Source organism: Vulpes lagopus, chromosome 7, assembly GCF_018345385.1.
Source record: "Vulpes lagopus strain Blue_001 chromosome 7, ASM1834538v1, whole genome shotgun sequence".
Taxonomy (NCBI): Eukaryota; Metazoa; Chordata; class Mammalia; order Carnivora; family Canidae; genus Vulpes; species Vulpes lagopus.
The window spans coordinates 51,168,602-51,191,857 of record NC_054830.1 but is presented as its reverse complement, the minus strand read 5'-3'; the positions used below and the strand labels follow the sequence as shown (position 1 = coordinate 51,191,857).

Here is a 23,256-nt window from a genome sequence, read left to right as displayed (position 1 = left end):
CTGCTTTAAAACATCAATTCAATGCTTAGAACTGTTAGTTTGACAAAGAGTATCATCAATGTTACATATGTATATTTTATGAAAATAAAATATCAAAAATATTTTTGAAGATTTTTGAAACTTTCTAATAAAATGCTAAGCAGAATCAGGTATGCCTGAGATTACAGTAAGATAAATGCAAAGACCTTAAGTTTAGTGGCATAATTAAAAACAAATCAATCCACAGCAGTTTACTGTACATGTAATTAGAAACCCAATGACTTTTGTTTTGTGACAATAAAAATCTAAATATTTCTAGTTTAGCACTGATTGTTTTTAGCCAAATGCTTGAATAAAGACAAATAGGGACAAGCCTTTAATTTCTCTTTACAAATTAGGAGAAAAGTAAAGGCCCAGAAGAAACAAGTTGTCTCTTATCTGCACTTTTCCCATTGGTTAAGTCTGGAGATGGAATCATGAATGAGTAAAACCTCATTCCCACAGATTTTAAGATGCCAGGCTGTTCTTAAAGACAGTTCAAGAATAAAAAAGCACAGAGAGGCTGGCTGACCGGGCTCCAGGATGGAACAGTGAAAGAAATTATGCTATTCAAGAATGCAGTTGGGAGGAAACAAAAAGCAAACTACTCTTTGAAACTCCTCAGTCTGAAAGCAGAGGCACCCTTAGTAAAGCAGAACACATCTGTATCTTCCTGTCTGCTCTCAGGTACATGAAGCATATTGTAAACCTGAAGATGTAGATTTTAACAGTGTCCAGTCAACTTAGCAAATCCATTCACTCCTCTGAACTGTAAAATGTGAGGTCTAGGGCATCAAAGGCTAGGCACAAAAGTTCCATGAGAAATACAGATAACATAATCAGTATTAATTGCTATGTCTCTCTTGGTACTTTTTTCATCAGTGATCGTGGATGCTCCTGTGCCACGGCCCATTCTGGAATGCCTTCTCACATTCTCCTCTCATACACTTGGAGATCCAACCTCCAAGGATCAGTTCAAAATCTAACTCTTGCCTGGAGCACTCTCTGTATCCTATGCTCTTGAAATCTTGCAGGACTTACTGTACCATGTGTCTAGCTCTCTGTGCACACCTACTGTCTCACAGCCTCATCTCTTCTACCACACTAACTATGCCACGTCAGCCACCTGAAGGCCTGGTGTGTACCTCTGAATCCCCACACTGCCATGAACTTGACAAGGGGTCAACATTTGTTGATTGACAGAAGCCATGATTAAACACCAATAATACTTAATTTAAAAACAATATACACCTTAAAATGTCTCACATCCCTTCTCTCCTTGCTGTCCCACAGTTAATGGCAAAGCAAGATGGATCAAAAACTAAGATCTTAGAGCCAAGAGTCAATTTAATTTTACAGTATCAAAACATGGAAACCCCCCAAATTCAAAATAGCAGCTGTTATGTTTGCAAATGAGAAGGGTCAGCTGTAAAAATATAGCCCCTGAAATAATGGTGACAGGGCAAACTGCAGGAAACATCTCCCCAGGACCCTCTATTGCTGATACAGTCAAGAAGTCAGGGCCAGTGACGCCCTGGGCCAGGGGCTCTCCTCTAACCCCCACTTACTTACTTTCTTTTTTTTTTTTTTAAAGACTTTATTTATTTATTCATAGAGACAGAGACAGAGAGAGAGACAGAGACAGAGACAGAAGACAGGGAGAGAAGCAGGCACTATGCAGAGAGCCTGACATGGGACTCGATCCAGGGTCTCCAGGATCACGCCCTGGGCTGCAGGCGGCACTAAACCGCTGCACCACCGGGGTTGCCCTAACCCCCACTTTCTCTGTCTCAGACTACATCTTGAAAAACTGCTACTACCCAACAAAATGCACGACTTTATCTAATTGTTTTTATAATTCAAAGGCATATATAACTGTCAAAAAGAGCTTCTGGCTGGATCAGGCTAACCAGTATTCCATTCCACTCTGAGACAAAAGAACTCAGAAAAACCAGCTTGACAGATCAATGTAAGCTCCCGTCTTAAATGTTTTATTTCTGTTCGGCTTTACAAAATATCGAAAAAAGCCTTCACAGTCCTGTGATCACCTCCTCAAAAGCCTTAGGCATTGGGTATCCCCATGGGAGGATGAAGAGGCACCCACTACTCAGGGCTGGTTGGCTATGGAGGCTGTCTCGGTCAGGCCAGGATGCCAAGGTGATACCTAGAGATACCTCACCAGGAAGAGGCCTGTCTAGAGCAGCAGAAGCTCTGGGGTATGCTACCTAATAGGATAACTGTATTTTCCTTTTAGAAATCAAGGTGTTAAGAGTTTAGAGATAAGATCAAGCTTATATACCAAGTAACTGACGCTTAATTTTTATTTTTATTTATTATTTATTTTTAAAAGATTTTACTTACTTATTCATGAGAGAGAGAGAGAGAGAGAGGCAGAGACATAGGCAGAGGGAGAAGCAGACACCCTGTGGGGGGCTGGATGTGGGACTCAATCCTAGGACCTCGGGATCACGACCTGAGCTGAAGGTAGATGTTAAACCATTGAGCCACCCAGGTGCCCCTTAATTTTTATTTTTTAAAACGTTTTTAAGTATAAAGTTACAAACTTTTGGGGGAAAAAAAAGCAAATAATGGTTTGAAAGGTACTTTTAAAATTTTGTGGACTACGGGGAAAATAGGAATACATACTGGATTTTAGATGCCATGATGGAATTACTGTCCATTATTCTGTGATATAATGGTATTCTGCGTATATGAAAAGAATAACTATTCTTAGGTGATTCATGCTAAAAATTTAGAGGTATCATTGTATGTGGGACTTGCTTTCAAATGGTTCAGGAAAAGAGAAAATGTGTGGGTGTGTTTGTGATGTGCTGTGTGTATGTACTAGCCATAGTGCAAGACAGGGTGAAATAAGGTGAGCAGAGACTAAGGCCTGGAAAATGGAGGCACAATAAAAATGGGAACAAAAATCACTATCATATTTACACAAAGTTCATTTCTACAAACAATGAGCTAACATGATCTGACAGCCTGTCACAACAGAAAATCAACACTGCCCTTAGAAGCCAGAGAGAGAAAAGGAAAGAAGGAAGCACACAGAGTCCTAGCTATGTGCACTGGGGCTCCATGCTGTCTTTCTCTTCTCTTGGTTAAACTCCTTTATTGAGATATAATTCACATGCCATACAATTCACCCATTTAAAGTGCACAACTCAGTGGCTGCAGTATAGTCACAGCTGTGCAAGAATCACCAAAATCTAAGATTAGAACATTTTATCACCTCCAGAAGAGATCCATGTGGATTTTTAAATTCTGGACATTTCATGTAAATGAAATCCTGTAATATGTACCCTTTGGTGACTGGCTTCTTTCACTTAGCAGGTTCATCTGTGTTATAATATGTGTCAGTAGTTCTTTTTATTGTCAAATAATATTCCAGTATTTTCCAGTCTAACACCCACATTTTATTGATCCATTCACTAGATGGACCTCTGGGTTGTTTCTACTTTGGGGCTATTATACAAGTAAACAATGCTGTTACGAGCATCAGTATGCATGTTTTTGTATGAACAAATGTTTTCATTTCTTTGGGTTATATACCTTGGGGTGGAATTGCTGAGCAATATGGTAACTCTGTGCTTAACTCTTTGAGGAACTGTAAGTGGCTGCACCATTTTACATTCCTACTAGCAATGTATGAGGGTTCCAGTTTCTCCACATCCTTGGCAACACTTACTGCTGTCTTTTTGATTATAGCTACCCTAGTAGGTACAAAGTAGTATCTCAGTGGTTTTGATTTTCATTTCCCTGACGGCTAATGATGCTGACCTTCCTTTCATGTACTTATTGGATATGTGCATATCCTCTTTTGAGGCATGTCTATTTAAATCCATCGCCCAGTTTTTAATTGGGCTTATGTCCTTTTATTACTGAGTTTTGAAAGAATTCCCAGTAAGTTCTAGATATCAGTTCCTTACCAGATATATGACTTGCAAAAAACTATTTAAAGCACAAAGTTTTACATTTTGATGTACCCCAATTTGTCTTTCTTTTGTTAGATACCTTCTTATTTAATGCTCACAGCAGTTGTGAGGAGCAGGAATTATTGATCCCATTCTATAAATGAAGAAAATGAAACTCAGTGAAATCAGGCAAATGACCCAAGGCTCGTGCAGGACCCCACAGGCCTCCTGCACATGGTCTTGCCCCACACAATGCACATGGCTGAAAGGCAGCAGTCTTGGTTATTTGGCGAAGCTGTAATATGGACTCAGGCCTTTGACCAGGTCATGGTTCAGGCTACTGATTTACTCTACGAGTATTATAGTGTAATGTGGTTTATTTTTAAAGAAAATGCTTGAATATTATACATTCAACATTCTGAAGATGTTATCATTACTTAAGGGCTTTCGAGATCATCTTTGGAAGCTGTACCAAGAGGCTGTGAGTGGCAGATTCAAGGAACACACTCGATTATGGTGTGGGGAAACTTTGGTTTAGGTTTATAAAGAAGCCAAAAGTCCAGGGCATCAAGGCTGGACAATGAGGTGAGTTATGATGCTGGCTTACATCATATTGAATTTATATATACTGCTACATTTACCAATCAACATAAGGTATGAGAAATGTTATGTTATGGCTCAAATCTAAACCTCTAAAGAATCCAACAAAAAAAAATGCCTCTAGCCATGACAACCCAGATAGGACAGATAACAGTGAATAGTCATAAAATGTATAAAAAATAATCATCTTGATACATTTTAAAACATTTTGACATAAAAATTTGGCCATCTCTTTTCTTCTTGGTCCCACCAGCTATATTTGAAATAAAACCACTGGATTATTAGAACTAAAAAGAATTTCACATATGGCTCAATTCCTTTAAAAATCTGATATACAAAATTTTCAAGTTTTGAATATTTATGCCAATACTCAGGAGAACATGAGGAGAACAAGGACTGAAATTTATAGAAGGATGCAGTACCCATACTCTATTTCTTAATATTTGCCATTTTAACTCTTCTTTTAGCATTTATGATTCTCTTCTTCTCTCCCCCATAGATCTCTAAATGGATTATACCATCCAAGACTGCTCTTCGGAAGGGAAGGGTGGGGACTCTGCCCAAACTTCATCGTTTATCCTCCAATTGGATCCTTCTCCAACACCAACTTATCTAAACATCTCAAATCTATGTAGATAACTCTGAAAGCAAGTAAAAGGGATTCATTTTATAAACTGAGTTCTGAAGGGATACTGCCAAGCCTTATTTCAAAAACCAGGCTCTCATTTCCAATCTAAGAATTAAATGGCTTTCTGCCTGCTGTTTCTGCCTTTCTCCTTCAATTAGGAGAGAAGGCCAAGGCTGTGTCTCAAGGGATTGCTTCATAAGGAAAAACCAAAGCAGGATACAGTCTGAGGATTGGCCAGTGCAGGTTGGAAGTGGGCTAGCAGAAGACTGTGGGAAAAGCAAACTAGGTTCATGAGCAGGCTAGGTCAGTCCCCACAGCGATTTTTCTCCATTGGAAACAGGTCTAAGTGCTGACATGGGGGTTTCCCACAGCTTCTACTGGCCTCCAAAAGCATATTTGTCATCAGAGGTTCTTGATGAAGCTGTACATAAATATCTGACTGTTGTTAAATACAAAACAAAACAAAAAAATATTCCACAGGAACCAAATCAAAACCATCTGTGAGGGGGTGAGGCCAAAAACTCAGTGTAAGTGCAAAAGGCCCAGCAGAAACACTTGTTAATTGTGTTATTTACTTTGCTGAATAGTAAATTGTCATGCCAATGAAGTCATATCACATGACTATAATGTTTTTCATATGACTTTCCTGCTATGAGAGAAATGGGCACTTTATTTTCCAGAATTCTGAATTCTGTAGTAGATGAGTCAGAACCTGAGTTTTAATTCAGAATCAACCCTTCGGCTCAGCCTTCTTTATTTCTGCCAGCCTGTTCATGATTTTACATCTTTGTTATTGTTGGCATTCAACTATTTTTTAATGATCATTCGTTAATCTCTGATTCTGCAGGAAAAAAGTTCTGCTTAGCAAACACTTGACAAAGATGTAAATTCTATTAATGAAGTGCTGTAACTGCAATCCTAAAATCGTAACTGCATGACACAGCATCAAATATTGATGACACAGTCAAGGCAAGGGAAGAAAACATAGCCTAAAAGTAATCCTGGAGTCACGTAACTTGCAAACCTTTAAAAATGAGAATAAAGTGTTTTGGGGAAATTGGGTTATGAAATTTTGTTATTTGAATTTCTCAAGGATATAGCTTGCTTTATTACCTCTCTTATGAATCAGTCTTTTCTCTCTAGATGGGGTTTGAAAATTATTTGGCATTTCCCCCAGCACAATGTTGAACCTACAGTTGGAACTAATTCAGTGCATGTGAACAGGTACTTGATGAAAAATAACCCTAAAAAGATTAAGTCACAGCAAATTTTATGAAAAGATGGCTAAGTAATTTGTGTGTTTGATTTACACTGAGCCTTTCTTCAACAAATTCAGCAGTTTTAAAAGCATCTGGTGAGCACTTCAACAGCTTCATGACTTGGATATCTTGTACTTCGTCAACTTTAAGGCCATTTCCTTTTATTCCAACTGGAATAAACAGACAGGGATAAGCAACAGGGAACTCTGGTCAATCTCCAAGTATCCAAACCCATTCTCAAAAAGTAAGGATCAGAAGTTTGCAAAATTCCTATTTGGATAGCAACATTTTAAGAGGGCAAAAGCTGAGGGGGGGTGGGGGGCTTTTCTCCATAGGGTCTTCTAATACCTCATGGGTAGAATGTAACTATAATTTGGCAGATTGATGGACTATAGACTAAGGACTGTCTCCATCTAAGAACTCTTCTTTAGGAGACGTAACATTAGCAAAAACATTTATGAGAGGAGTATTTTTAATTTTTTAAGCTACAACTCAAGACAGTCAATCTATCACACACATTCCTCATTTAAATACTTTTTATTGCATCCTAGCTCAATAGCTTCTCTTCACTGTATTCAGTGAAACACGATAATTTTCTTTACCAGCTAAATCCATCTACCAGACTCCCTCTTTCTCCCCAGGCTCTATCACCATCCTATCTCTAATACCATTCATTTATGCCATTACCTCAAAATCACCATTACCCCAAATAAACTCGTCTTTGTAAGTTTGATCTGTCTGCCCCTCCCTTGGCCCCATCACCACATTCACAGTCCCTATTCTGCACCTTACACCTCACCCCTCCTCCAACAGAAACCAACCTGGTGATTTGTCTGTCAATTTCAATCTCAACAGCACTGTGATAACAATAGTAAACTAGCCTAAAATAATGACAATCATCTGGGGACCATTTGATGATGGAAGAAAGGTGGGTGCGAAAAACTGGGTTGCATTAGTCAATCTCACTAAATCTGGGTGATTGTCTCAGAATATATCTTCGAATCCATTATTCCTGTGTTCCTTTCTATGAAAAGAAAGGGATTTGTAGTCTCTAGTAGGATCAGCTCTGCATTCTTCCTTTAGAAGGGTCTATATTTTGGGAGATAGACCACAGGTGTTAAAGGATAGGGGATTGTTTAATAGCATCAAAACTTTTCTTTCTTTAATGAAAAAAATAATTATTTTGCTCTAACATTGATGAGCCCTGAAAACATCATGCTTAGGTAAAGACACCAGACACAATGGGCCACATATTGTTTAATTTCATTTACATGACATGTCTGGGATAGGCAAATCCATGGAGACAGAAAGTACAGTAGTGGTTGCCAGGCCTAGAAAGAAGGCAGAATGAGCAGTGACTGTTAATGAGCATGGAGTTTCTTTCTGGGCGATGAAAATGTTCTGAACTTAGAAGTAAGAGTAGTATGACAACTCTGTGAATACACTAAAAACCACTGAATTGTATACTTTAAGAGGGTAAATTTCATGATATGTGAATTACAACACAATAAAGCTGTTATTTAAAAAACCCACCTTATCTGATTTCAGATAACTGGTTCCAACTACGTGCTCATGATTCTGAGTAACACACTAAAGACTCTTGGCCTCTGAGACCTTTATTTGTTTAGAATGCCCTCCACCCTTTCCCTCTCCTTTCCCTCCCCATTTTTATTTTTAAAGACAGTCTATTCATCCCTTAAAACTAACTGGTGATGGATGTTAATTAGACTTATTGTGATGGTCATTTTGGAATACATACAAATATCAAATCATTTTACACTGAACACCTGACACTAATATAATGTTGAATGTCAATTATAGCTCAGTAAAAAATTAAATAAAAAAAATTAAATTTTAAAATTTAACTGGAATACTTGTTCCCTTCTGTGTGAAGCTTTCTTTGACATCCCTACTCCCCCAGGCAGGAATAAGTGCTCTCTGAGCACTTAATATATATAAATGACTAAAAATATTTTTGATATTAGAGTGCACTATTTACATCTGTTTCTTGTATTAGACTATGAGTTCATCTCATTAACTTCTGTATTCAGTTACCAGCACAGTGACTTGCTATCAAATTTTTTAAAGGTGTTCAGTAATTCCTGTTATAAAAATAGTATGTGTACAAACACATATTTTATAAACAACATACAAAATGATACACTCACATGTAATTATCTGGTTGAATCTTTTGTAATTCCAATGCTGAGGCATAAAAAGAGCCCAAGATGTGAACTGGGCATTCTTTTCTTTCTTTTTTCTTTTTTTTTTTTTTTTTTTAAGATTTTATTTATTTATTAACGAGAGACACAGAGAGAGAGAGCAAGCGTAAGTGGCAGAGGGAGAAGCAGGCTCCATGCAGGGAGTCCAACGTGGGACTTGATCCTGGGTCTCCAGGATCAGGCCCTGGGCTGAAGGTGGCGCTAAACCATTGAGCCACCTGGGCTGTCCTGAACTGGGCATTTTTGATTGCATTGCTAAAATAAATAAATTGGGACCTTTCTATATGGAATGAAGAATTTTGTATTTTTATTAATAAATACCTCTTAATGCATTGGGAATCAAATACATAAATCAAAACACTACCTTCACCTAGATTTTGATATATATATTTATTTACACACACATACATATTTTTCATAATAATGTAAAATAATGTAGGGGGCAATGCGTTTTATGGTTAGAGGCCTTCTGCTGAGCTTTGTCTTAAAATATAGCCCAATTTAGAGCACTGAAATACATAAAGCAGTTAATAACAGACATAAAAGAAATAATAGTAATACAATAGCAGGGGACTTTAACACCCCACTTACATTTGATCATCCAAGCAGAAAATCAACAAGGAAATAGTGGCTTTGAATGACACACTGGGCCAAATGGATTTAACAGACAAACTCAGAACATTCTATCCTATAACAGCAGAATACACATTCTTTTCAAGTGCACACAGAACATTCTCCAGAACAGATCATATATTAGGTCACAGAACAAGTCTCAAAAAATTAAAAAAAAATCAAAATCATACCATGTATCTTTTCTGACCACAATGCTATGAATCTAGAAATCAACCACCAAAAACAAAACAAAACAAAACAAAAACTGGAAAGAGCACAAACACATGGAGGTTAATTAAATAACATGCTACTAAAACAATGAATGGGTCAACTAAGAAATCAAACAAGAAATTGAAAATTACATGGAAACAAAAATGAAAACACAATGGTCCAAAATCTCTGGGATATAGCAAAGTGGTTCTAAGAGGGAAGTTTATAGTAATACAGGCCTACCTCAGGAAGCAAAAAAAAAAATCTGAAATAAACAACCTAACCTTATCCCTAAAGGAGCTAGAAAAAAGAACAAACAAAACCTGAACCCAGCAAAAGGAAGGAAATAATAAGGACTAGAGCAGATAAGTGATACAGAAATTAAAAGAATAGAACAGATCAATGAAAACAGAAGCTGGTTCTTTAAAAAGATCAACAAAATGGATAAACTTCTAGTCAGACTCATTTCAGAAAAGAGAGAGAAAAATCAATTTAAACAAAATCACTAATGAAAGAGGAGAAACCGCCACCAACACCAAAGAAGTAACAGAATAACAATTGTAACAGGCTATTATGAAAACCTATATATCAACAAATCGGATAGCTCAGAAGACACGGATAAATTCTGAGAAACATACAGCCTCCCAAAAATGAAGCAGGAATAAAAAGAAAATTTGAACAGACTGATTACCAGCAAAGAAATTGAATCAGTAATCTAAAAACTCCCAACAAACAAAAGTCCAGGACTAGACAGCTTCAGAGATGAATTCTATCAAATATTTAAAGAAGTTTTAATACTTATTCTCAAACTATTCCCAAAAATATGAGGAAGGAAAACTTTCAAATTCACTCTTTGAGGCCAGTAGCACCCTAATACCAAAACCAGAAACAAACACCACAAAATTGGGAACTATAGGCAAATATGTCTCAGGGATATAGATGTAAAAATCCTCAACAAAATATTAGCAAATAGAATTCAAAAATATATTTTAAAAAATCATACAGCATGAATAAGTGGGATTTATTACTGGGATGTGAGGCTGGTTTAATATTCACAAAACAATCAACATGATACAACACATCCATAAGAGAAAGGATAAAAACTATGAACATTTCAACAGATGGAGAAAAAGTATTTGATGAAGTATAACATCCCTTCATGATAAAAAAACTAAAACCCTCTGCAGAGTAGGTCTAGAGGAAATCTATCTAAACATAATAAAGGCCTTATATTAAAAGCCCACAGCCAATATCATACTCAATGGTGAAAAACCAAGAGCTTTTCCCCTAAGGGCACAAATAAGACAAAGATAGCCACTCTCACCACTTTTATTCAATATAGTACTAGAAGTCCTAGCCACAGCAATTAGACAACTAAAGAAATAAAAGACATCCAAATTGTTAAGGAAGAGGTAAAACTCACTATTTGCAGATTACACGATACTCTATGCAGAAAACCCAAAGACTCCATCAAAAAACTACTAGAACTGATAAATGAATTCAGTAAAGTCCACAGGATACAAAAATCAATGTACAGAAATCTATTGCATTTCTATACACTAATAATACAGCAGCAGAAAGAGAAATGAAGAAAACAATCCCATTTATAATTGCATGAAAAACAATAAAATATCTAGGAATAAACTTAACCAAGGAGGTGAAAGAACTCAACTCTGAAAACCATAAAAAATACTAATAAAAGAAATTCAAGATGATACAAAGAAATGGAAAGACATTTCATGCTCATGGGTTGGAAAAACAACTATCATTAAAATGTCTATACTACCTAAAGCAATCTACAGATTTAGTACAATCCCTATCAAAATACCAATAGCATTTTTCACAGAAATAAAACAATCCTAAATTAAAAAAAAAAAAGATTTTATGTATTTATTTTGGTGGGAGGTGGGGAGAAGGAGAGAGAGAATCCCAGCCAAACTCTGCACTGAGCACAGAACCCAATGCAGAGCTCAATCCAATGACCCTGAAATCATGACCCAAGCCAAAAATCTAGAGTCAGATGCTTAACCACCTGAGCCACCCAGGCACCCCTAAACATTCCTAAAATTTGTATAGAACCACAAAAGACCCCAAATAGCCAAAACAATCTTGAAAAAGAAAAGCAAAATTGATATCACAATTCCATGTTTCAAGTTACATTACAAAGTCGTAGCAGTTAAAACAGTATGGTACTGGCATAAAAAAAGAAACAGATCAGTGGAATAGAAAACTCAGAAATAGGGAAGCCTGGGTGGCTCAGCAGTTTGGTGCTGCCTTTGGCCCAGGGCGTGATCCTGGAGACTCAGGATCGATTTCCCCGTGGGGCTCCCTGCATGGAGCCTGCTTCTCCTCCCTCTGCCTGTGTCTCTGCCTCTCTCTCTCTTTCCATGTCTCTCATGAATAAATAAATAAAATCTTTAAAACACACACACACACAACTCAGAAATAAACCCATTATACAGTCAATCTTCAACAAAGGGGGAATGAATATACAATGGAAAAAAAAATCTCTTCAACAAATGGTTTTGGGAAAACTGGATAGCAACATGAAAAAGAATGAAACTGGATCATTTTCTTTCACCCTACACAAGAATAAACTTAAAATGGATTGCAGATCTAAATGTGAGACCTGAAATCATAAAAATCCTTGACAAGAGCACAGATAGTAATCTCTCCAATATGGAATATAGCAACATTTTCTAGATATGTCTCTTGAGGCAAGGAAAGTATTTTATTTTTTTTTAATTTTATTGGAGTTCAATTTGACAACATATAGCATAACACCCAGTGCTCATCCTGCCAAGTGCCCCCCTCAGTGCCCATCACCCAGTCACCCCAGCCCCCTGCCCACCTCCCCTTCCACTATCCCTTATTCATTTCCCAGAGTAAGGTGTCTCTCATGTTTTGTCACCCTCACTGATATTTTCACTTATTTTCTCTCCTTTCCCTTTATTCCGTTTCACTAATTTTTATATTCAAGGCAAGGAAAATAAAAGCAAAAATAAACTATTGGGATTACATCAAAATAAGAAGCTCCTGCACAGTGAAGGAAACACTCTACAATACTACGGAAACAATCTACAAATGGAAGAAGATATTTGCAAATCACATATCCAATAAAGGGTTAGTATGCAAAATATATAAAGAACGGATACAACTTAATACCCCAAATAATCCAATTTAAAAATGGGCAGAAGACATGGACATTTCTCCAAAGAAGACATCCAGATGGTTAATAGACATATCAAAAGATGCTCAATATCACTCATCATCAGGGAAATGCAAATCAAAACCACAATGATATATTACCTCACATCTGTCAGAATGGCTAAAATAAAAAACATAAGAAACAGCAAGTGTTGGCAAGGATATGGAGAAAAAGGAACCCTCATGCAATGATGGTAGGAATGGAAACTGATGCAGTCACTATGGAAATTATGGAGATTCCTCAAAAAATTAAAAATAGGATTATCCTACAATCTATTAATCACACTACTGGGTATTTATCCCCCTCCAAAATATGCTAATTGAAAGGGATACATGTACTCCTATGGTTACTGCATCATTATTTATAATAGCCAAACTACAGAAGCAGCCCAAGTATCCACTGACAGATAAATGGATAAAGAGGATGTGGTAAAATTACAGTGGAATATGATTCAGCCATAAAAAAAAAAGAATGAAATCTTGCCATTTGCAACAACATGAATAGATCAAGAAAATATAATGCTAAGTGAAATAAGTCAGACAGAAAAAGGCAAATACCAATACGCATATGATCTCAGTCATATGTGGAACTTAAATAATGAAACAAAAACAAACTAAAAAAAAAAAAAAGAGAGAGAGAGAGAGAGAGACAAACTGAGAAACAGACTCAGAAACTATAAAAAACTGATGGTTACCAGAGGGGAGGTAGGTGGAGGCATGGGTGAAATGGGGGTGGGGGATGAAAGAGTACACTTACTATGATAGAAAATAAGAGGAAATAAAATGACAAGAATTTTTTTAATAAAAAAAAAAAAACCTACAGCCCCATTTAAAGCTTTTTAAGAAAAATAATGGGGACACCTGGGTAGCTCAGTGGTTGAGTGCCTGCCTTCAGCTTAGGTCGTGATTCCAGGATCCGGGATCAAGTCCTGCATTGGGCTCCTCACAGGGAGCCTGCTTCTCCCTCTGCCTGTATCTCTGCCTCTTTCTCTGTGTCTCTCATGAATAAATAAATAAAATCTTAAAAAACAAAAAAGAAAAAGAATGATCCTTTTCTAAGATAAGGATTGCAAATTCTTTTTTTTTTTTTTTTAAGATTTTATTTATTTATTCATGACAGACACAGAGAGAGAAAGAAGCAGAGACACAGGCAGAGGGAGAAGCAGGCTCCATGCAGGGAGCCTGCTGTGGGACTGGATCCTGGGTCCCCAGGATCAGGCCCTGGGCTGAAGGCGGTGCTAAACCACTGGGCCACCGGGGCTGCCCCAGGATTGCAAATTCTAACACCTTTGTTAGGGTCATTAACTTGAGAGCATTGTTTAAATGGAGAATATCACTTAAAAAATAACTTTGGGTAAAAAAGCAACAACAGTATTTGTCTCTAGAAAGGAAACTAGGTGGTAAGGGACAAGTGTATTTCCTTTTCACGCAGAATATTTTTTACATCTTTAAATTTCATATAAAGTACATTATTTATCTACAAAATTTGCATCCTGGCTCCAGCTAACCATCACTATTAAGAAATGCAAGCCTAGGCTTGCCAGATCTGGTATTTTCAAAGTCGGAAATGGGAAAATTCAGATTTTTTTATGTAAAACTCCTTAGTTTTAAATGTTGACTTTATTCAGAATTTAACACACAGGGCAGGCCAAACAAAACACACCTGCAAGCCATATCTGGCTCACAGGCCAACCAGTCTACCATCTCTAATCAAAAATTTGATGTGCAGCTTATGATTCCAAAACTATAAACATAATTTAGTAGAGGAAAACTTCAAAAAAAGAAAACAGACTTGCGGATGAAACCATGTCCCCTCCTGCCCCACCATCTATTTAGTCACTATTGTTCTCTTAAACTTCCTGTTCTCTTTCTGGGTCTTTGAAAAAGCTATTAATGTTTGACCAACTCAAATGTAAAACAAGCCAGATTTCATCAAGGAACCTGCCCATTATCCTAGCATCTGCTCTGTTTTAATTAGTGAAACTTGGGGTCAATTTTAAGTTGCAATTCATCTAGCCAATGAAAGAGAAGTATATGAATTATTTCTAGCTGGGCAGAGAAATATTCCTTCAGCAAACTAGTCAACGAATTGTATGGTTGAAAACATCTTTAAGTTATTTTTACCTCATCCTCAGGCAGTAAGTACAATGCTACTCAAAGGATAAAAAGGTGGCCATGAGCAACATAATGTTCTGAACTGTGTCTGGGAACCAATCACAGTTCTAGGGACAAATCTCAAGTCTATAAGTTCAGCAGAGATGCCATTCATCTTCTGAAACTGAAGCTATGAGACAATATGTAGATCTAACTATTGGTTATAAGTGGAATACTACAACTACTGAATGCCCAGAGGACACCAAGGCAAGTTAAAGAAGAACTAGTTTCAAGGGTTTTTTTTTAAGTTTTATTTATTTAAATAATCTTTACACCCCATGTGGGGCTCAAACGCATGACCCTCAGCTCAAGAGTTGCATGCTCTTCCAACTGAGCCAGCCAGGCATCCCAGAAATGATTCCAGTCTTAGAAGTAGTACTTGAGATGTAGTATCTTGCTTCTCTGTTGTGCCTAAAACTCTCACCTCCATCTGCTGCAAGCCTCAGAGGATATGACTCTGGTAGTTCCTCGTTTCCTTAGTGCTACTAGCTCCAATCTTTCAAACAGCGGCCTTAGTTTGCCATCAGCTAGTCTAGTATTGGGTCTGAATGTCTATTCACTGACTACTGGGGACTGCCCCAATGGGGAAGACACATAACCCCAGGAGGGGGGGAATGGGATGGTAATCCATAAAGAGGACAATAGAACTAATGGCATCTTTGCAAGTGTTCCACTCCATCATGACACAGGCACTCAAGGCTTTCTTTATGTAGCTTGTGGAAATGCTAAGACAGGCTACATTTCTCCTAAGAACTTCTACACAAGAAATTAAGATCTGCAATATATTCTAATTGACAAAGCATAATTTTCTCAGATTGTGACTGGGGAAGCCATTTTATAGTAGAGTTCAGTGATCTCAGAAGATGTATCTAATTATGAAATAAAAGCCAGGCATATCTCTCTGAAGAACATGGCCAGAGCCCTTGTCTTTACTGTCTTACATTCTGATGTGTGGACATCAGAGCCAACTCTCCCATGGCCACAGGCATGCTAGTCTTTAGAGAGGACCAGAGGTGCTTGAAAATCCATAACCTTTACTCCCTTTAATTATGTGGATTGGGCACCTACTATATAACAATCTGCACACATCAACATCCAGCAACTGAAAAGGTTCCTCCTTCTCTGATAATTAGAAAAATTATTTACAAATGTTTGTTCTAAGGAAAAACATCATAATTAACTGCTTCCTTACTTTTCCATAAACCTGAGTATCAAGTAGGTTTCAAACACACCAGTCCTCAGTACAGAGAGCTTTCTTTATTCTTACCTCAGCAGCTTGGGTCTCTTGATGCAGCAATGTGAGACCAGTCAAATCTTCTAAGAAGGAATGTGAAGAATTAAACACCTTCGCTAGGAAATTAAATCCTTCTCGTTCATATTGATCAAGAACCTGTAAAACATTTATAATTTTTAAAAAGAGGTTGCAGGTTTTAAAAGCATATTACAATATTTTCACTTCTACAAGCACTGTCAAAAATGAAACTAAAACTAGAATTAAATATGGGGATAATAATGCAATCTGGTGGGCAAAAACTGGGAGGGCTTAGTATTTATCATTTTTCTCGTTTTAGAAACAATGACATTGTCTTCCAGTTCAGATGACAATTTTTTCAAATAAAATGTAAGTCTCATGCAAATTCACTAAAATTCCCAGAAAAGCTGAGGTTACCTTTTTTTTTTTTTTTTAAAGATTTTATTTATTTACTCATGAGAGACGCAGAGAAAGAGACAGAGACATAGGCAGAGGGAGAAGGCTTCCTGCAGGAAGCGCAATGTAGAACTCGATCCCAGGACCCTTGGATTACAACCTGAGCCAAAGGCAGATGCTCAACCACTGAGTCACCCAGGTGCCCCTGGGGTTACCTACTTCTAATGTTCACTTGTTAAGGAAAAAAATAACAAGCCAGAAAAGAGCCAAGAAAAAAATTAAAAAGGATAAAGGCAAAGAGAGGGATAAATGGGTGGGAAATGTGATCTACTGGCTAACCATATATATATATTTTTAAGCAGAATAGCTTAAAAATGTAAAAATAAATTTCACCAGGCATGTCACAAAAGAGGATACCTAAATGGCCAATAAACATATGAAAAGTTGCTCTCAACATTACAAGTGATTAGGGAAATGAAAACTAAGACCATAATGAAATCCTACTTTTTACACACCAAAATGGCTAAAATGAAAAAGAAGATACCAAGTACTGGCAAGAATGTAGAACAACTAGGATTCTCATGGGAGTGCAAAATGAGAAAGTGATTTAGAGGCTTAACGTTTATATGCCCTGTGATCAAGCAATTATACTCCTAGACATGATTTTATACATATATATATATAACATATATATAATATATAAATATATTAATATAATAATCTACAAAAAAGGGATACAGTTGTGCATCAGAAGACCCAAAGTGTCCATAGCAGCACTACTCATGATAGTCCAGACTAGGTACTACTCAGGCGTCCATCAATAGTAGAATGAATGAACAAACTGGCATATTCATGCAATGGAATACTATTTAGCAATGAAAAGAAACTATACCTACCTGCAACAATATAGATAATTCTTATAAACATCATGTTAAAGAAGAGAGAAGCAATATTTACTGTATGGTTACATTTTTATAAATAAAATTAAAAAAAAAAGAACAGGCAAAATGAATCTAGGTCAGGAGAGTGGTTACTCATGGAGGGACTGTAACTGGAAGAGGAACAAGGAAGGCTCCAGATACTGACAACATTTGTTTCTTTATCTGGGTGTTGGTGTGCTTTATGAAAAGGCATCAAGCACTTTTTTTGTATAACATGCTGTCCTTTGATGAAAAGATTAAAGGCCTGCAGTCTTGATAGGTGAACAATATGAGAATGTATGAGTTCTTAGAAGCAAACAAAATAATGATTATCATATTTAAAAATTCAAAGATCACAGGAATTGTGAATGTTAGAAAGGAAACAGTGAACCAGAATGTCTCAAGAATTCTCTCGGAACTCAGAAGAAATAGAGATGAATGTATCAAAAAGTAGACACTGAAGATAAATCCAAGAAATCAATGGCACATGAATAGAAATGCTGGAGAAGCAAAATAAGAAATAGAAAACAATTTTAAAAAATTCTTCCATAAAGAAATGAAAATGTATAAACCCTTTGATGCAACAATTCCACTTCAAAGACTTTTCATACAGGGATCCCTGGGTGGCGCAGCGGTTTGGCGCCTGCCTTTGGCCCAGGGCGCGATCCTGGGGACCCGGGATCGAATCCCACGTCGGGCTCCCGGTGCATGGAGCCTGCTTCTCCCTCTGCCTGTGTCTCTGCCTCTCTCTCTCTCTTTGTGTGTGACTATCATAAATAAATAAAAATAAAAAAAAAAAGACTTTCCATACAGATATAGTTGTCCATGAGTAAAAAAAAAAAAAAAATCAACATGTAATGATGCTCACTGAAATATTGTTTGCAATAACAAAAGATTAGAAGCAGCTACTCTGTAATGGGGGCTGGTTAACAAAATTATGGTGTATTTACAATCAAGGGCATAATTAAAAGAATGAGGTAGCTCTATAGTATTGATGTAAACTTATTTCCAAGACATGCAGAAATATTAAAAGCAATGTCCACACCATGTGTCTACTATTAATGTTTTAAAAATAAAGATAGAGGAGGAAAGAGGAAGAAAGGGAAATTTACCTATGTGTATGCTTGTTCATGCATATAAGATCTCTGGAATAATACACACACACACAACTGGTGTCAAGTAGTTACCTCTGTAAATTCTTTTATACTACTTGAATTTTTAAAACCATGTGAATGTATTACTTATTTGAATATTAAAATCTCTGTTTTTTTCCCCAGTGCTGGAGAAAGGTTTCAGAAGAGGAGAAAGAACTCTGAAGCCCTGATGAAGCTGGAGCTAGGAGGAGCAGCCCTCCTTTAGTAGGAAACAAAGCAGCTGTAGTGTTAAGTTAGAAAAGTAGGGAGGTGGGAGTGAGAAGCCCTGGCGTCTGAGAGCAGGCAGCAAGGTCATCTGCTGCCAGAGAAGGGGATGGGGTGGACCATGGAGCTTCAGGATGGTGGTGATGGTCTGGGACAGCTGTGTGGGAAATGCAAGAAAGGAAATGGAAGCCCTTTCTCAGGACAGAAAATACAAGTTTTGGGAGAAATCTAAACTTGGACTCATCTAAACTTGGGCATTGAAAAGATAAAGGTAAAAGAGAGGTCAAATAAATCAAGGGGCTGCTGAGTACCAATGAAGAAAGCCAAGGATGGTAAGGTAGGACCTGCAGACTGGAAGGAAGAGATACACTGGCAATCACAGAGGAGCAAAGGGTGATCAGTATGCCTCAAGGTACACAAAGCAAAGCCTTTGGCTGATGAATCCCAGTAAATTAACCTGACAACCCAACACCTGGATAAAAAGGCACTTAGTAACTGAATCCCTCAGGAGTAAAGAGAAACCTTGCAAGAAAGAATTTTATCTTAGAAAAATATGCATGAAAATTAAGTGATCTTTTTCAAAATGATAAATACTATGTGCTTAGTGATCACTTATTTCTGAACCACTAAGCTCACTAATTAGCTACTTTGTGCCAGGTTTTCAGTAAGGAAAAAGAAGAAACAGGTTTGAAAAATGGATAAAAACTTTGAAAAAAAATTAGAATAATTCCAGAGATGATACTTTGTTGTACCTTAATCAACCTTTTAGATTTCAAGTCTATGTTTCCACAGATAATTTTGCAGTGCTGCAAATCTGAATAGCAGAAAAACTAACAGCAAGAACAGTTGGAGCAAAACCCTCCCCCATAATCGAGACATACAGAAAGTTTAATGCTGAAACATTATGCATAGCTCTGGCTTCAAAAGTATGTGGAAAAATTTAATCCTCCAGAGGCATATTTAATCATGCAAGGGTTTTCTAGTATTCCCTTTATGTGCTGGGAAGTTAATCTGTGTTAGGAGTATAAGCAGCTTATAAAAGGTACAAGGATATTTTGCCCTATAGTTTGACCTTCTTAAAGGAAAAAATGTGTTTTAAATTACTCCTCACCCCCAAAAAGATACTATCACAATGAATTTGGGTGTTGCAACAACATGTCAGTCTACATAAAACATAGTGCACCTCCTAAGTAATTAAAAAATACATGGTCCTGAGAAGTGTACTTACTCCATTTTGATAGATTGTAAGTACTCTAAAGGTACTGGGAGAGTTTGCTAAGTAGAGAAATAATAATGACTCTTTGTATATAAAGATATAGATCCTTTCCTGATGAACATGATTTTCCTTACTTAACTATTTTATAAGGCTAGGTTAACTTTATTCATGTCTCATGCATACTGCTGGACAAAGATAGTAGACTCTCTTAAGTCATGGTTTTAGGAGTATTTGTTCTCGTGCTGAAATTCTCAGCTCTTTACTAGATCAAACCTTACCCCCGCAGCTAGGCATTTAAGTCCCTCTAGAACCTTCCAACTTTGGACAATTCTCTGAAGAATGCCTTTCACAGGGTGTAAGATCTCCTGATAATACCACACAATGATTTCCATTTCTCGAGAAGCAGAAGAGATTCATGGTCTACAACTCTTGCCTATTTTTAAACAAGAATACAGGAACTAAGTACCCAACCTAAAAAAAAAAAAAAAAAAAAGCTTATGTGTTTTCTTCTTTTAGCTTATGTATTTTCATACAGTGTCTGCAACCTCTTATTCAAAGTCTCTGTTGTTTAGAAATTGTATTTACTTACCCCAAATGATTTAAAAATCTACATGTGTCATGATCTCTAAAATATTCAGGGAAAGCTAGCCCAATATCCCAGATTGGGTAATAAAAGATTATGGCTAGAAGCCACCAGGACCTCTGATTCCCATCCTCTAAAAATCCACAAAGAAGGGTCAAAACACTCCCATCTGATGGACAGTTACCCAGTAGTCTGCAGAGGCTTTGCTCCAAGGAGGGCAAATTCCAGAGTGGAGAAGCCCCACTTTGGATAACAAGCTGGAAACATCACTAATAAGATCAGGAAACCCCTGATCAGTTTCTGTCTCTTGGTGTTTGGGATTTCTCTCACCATAATAAAAAAGAATCAAAGAGGAAGAAAGAAAGCTCTGATTTCAGCAGCCCTTAAAACTACTGTCCCACATTTACTGCTCCCAGCTCCTTTCTTATTCCTTCTTGGTGTTAACCACTGAGAGTGACCTCCAGTCTTCCTCCAAGGGAGATCTTTCACTTCCATCAAAGTTCAGCTCAAGTACCAGCTCCTGCATCAAGTCTTGCCTGATTAATTCCACTCCCTATGATCTTTTCTTCCCTTTTATATTCTGATCCCACTTCCCAGGGCACACTAAGTTGCCAAAAGAACTGAAGGAAATGCTCATACTATCCATGATAACTGAGGGTTGACAGCATTTCCAACTATTAACCACATGCTGGATAACTTTGTTTCTGTTCTATATATCTCAGTGATATAAAGCAAGTAATGGATGAGAAAACAGCTTCAGATGGAAACAAATAGCTATCAATCTAATTATTTTTCTTTTAAAGATTTATTTATTTATTCATGAGAGACATAGAGCACACGTGGGAGAGGCAGAGACACAGGCAGAGGGAGAAGCAGGCTCCATGTAGGGAGCCCGATGTGGGACTCGATTCTGGGTCTCCAGGATCAGGCCCTGGGCTGAAGGCGCACTAAACCGCTGAGCCACCCAGGCTGCCTGCTATCAATCTAATTAAATCTGCTGCTGTTAACTTACTTTAATTGGACATAGGCAGGATTTATAAGGCCAAATTTAAAAAAAAAGAAAAATCTGAGTTCAGGGTATGTAATGGTATTACTGGCATATCAAAAATATGGAACAAGGAAGTCTCTTGTTGTTTCCCTGAAGTCTCTGAATAGTGTACAATCTTAGGCATCCAAATGCGAAATGGGCACAACTATAAATTAGAGGATGTGGAAGAGTTCAAATCAAAACAGAAAACAGTATTGACATTGAGATAACTGACTATGGAATAAAAGTTCTAACACTTAAGTCTTTAAATTAAACTTCTTATGGAATAACCCACAATTGCATTTAAAAAATCAGCTATCAAAAACTTAAAAAAATATATTAAAAATCAACTATCATATCTTGTTTTTTTCATATACCAAAATCACAATTCTGCTTGAGTCAACTGGGCAGAAGAAAAGAAACTGATAACTGGGAGTTAACACTCAACTGGGAGCAAGCTGGCAACACTGGGCAAGACACTTCACCTTTAGGAGCCTGTTTGCTCATCTCTAAAATGGAGATGCAACTCCATTCCTGTTTCCCTATCTACTAAGATACAAAAGGGATCTCACGACTTCGATCACTGACAAAGAATGGTTTATGAAGGGAAACTGAAATGCTATGCATTTATTACTGCCAACTAGGGTTTGATAAATACAGAAAATACATGACAAGATGACACATAGTGATGTCAGCAATGTTAGCAGAGTGAGAGCCTCTTGTAAATCCTCTTCTTTGTAAGAGAAAAGAGAATAATGACAAAGTCTGAGGAGTATTTATATTCAGGAAAACATCTGAATTTCTGTAAAAAAACAAAGGGCTTTGAGGCTTTTAACATGCTCCATTCCCACCCCTTCCACTTCTAGCTCAAATGTACCCTTGAACACTAACACAGAATCATAGTAGAAACCAGCCTGGCAGCCACTAGAGGGGGCAGACTGGAGTTGAAGCTCCTTCGAAGCTCCATTTTCAGAAAACTGCCACCTGCATAATAGTTGCTGCAACAATGCACTAACCAAAGAGTGTAAAACAAAATTCTGGGTAATACCATAAGAGACTTTGAAAAATTCCAACATATCATGAGAATCTGGAAGACTGTAAACAGGCACATGGTGAGCTGTATGCCCAAAGTTGTGCACATGCTCAGGAAAGGTCTGAGAAGGCTGTAAGCTCTCACTTCTAGTTGACCCTCAGTATCTGTGCAAGCAGGAGAGGAAAGGTAAAGGCAGAACTCTTAAATGCCTAGTTCAGCATTGAAAGCACTCCCCAATACACAGAGCATCTCGGCAAAGACTGTGATTTACTGGTTCAAGGAAATTAAGAAAATCTCTAATCATTAGATAACACCACACTAACAGCAGAAATTTCATGGTCACACAGGACAAAGAACATCAACTTAATGAAATTCGTTCAGTAAAAAAGTCACTAAATAACAGTAAAAAAGTCACTAAATAACAACAACAGCAGCAGCAAAGAACAATAATAAATGGGCAGAGGAGAGACTTTGATTTCCAGAGTTAACACATTATCTTATGTAATACATCCAACTCTCAACAAAAATTACTGGATATGTAAAGAAACCAGAAAATATGTCCCATACACAGAAACAAACCAAAAACAAAAATGGTCACTAGAAACCATTTCTCGGGAACATACTACTCAGAGACTTTA

General features: G+C 37.2%; 1 protein-coding gene across 13 annotated transcripts in view; it reads right to left on the bottom strand.

Annotated features, from left to right (window-relative positions):
- Positions 1-23,256, bottom strand: part of ATG7 (autophagy related 7) — a 234,927-nt gene that overhangs the window by 104,583 nt on the left and 107,088 nt on the right. For all 13 annotated transcript variants that reach the window (XM_041763260.1, XM_041763261.1, XM_041763259.1 and 10 more), the window contains one exon: positions 16,101-16,223. In XM_041763260.1, coding sequence (XP_041619194.1) covers positions 16,101-16,223 — 123 coding nt within the window. The remainder of the gene's footprint in view (positions 1-16,100; positions 16,224-23,256) is intronic.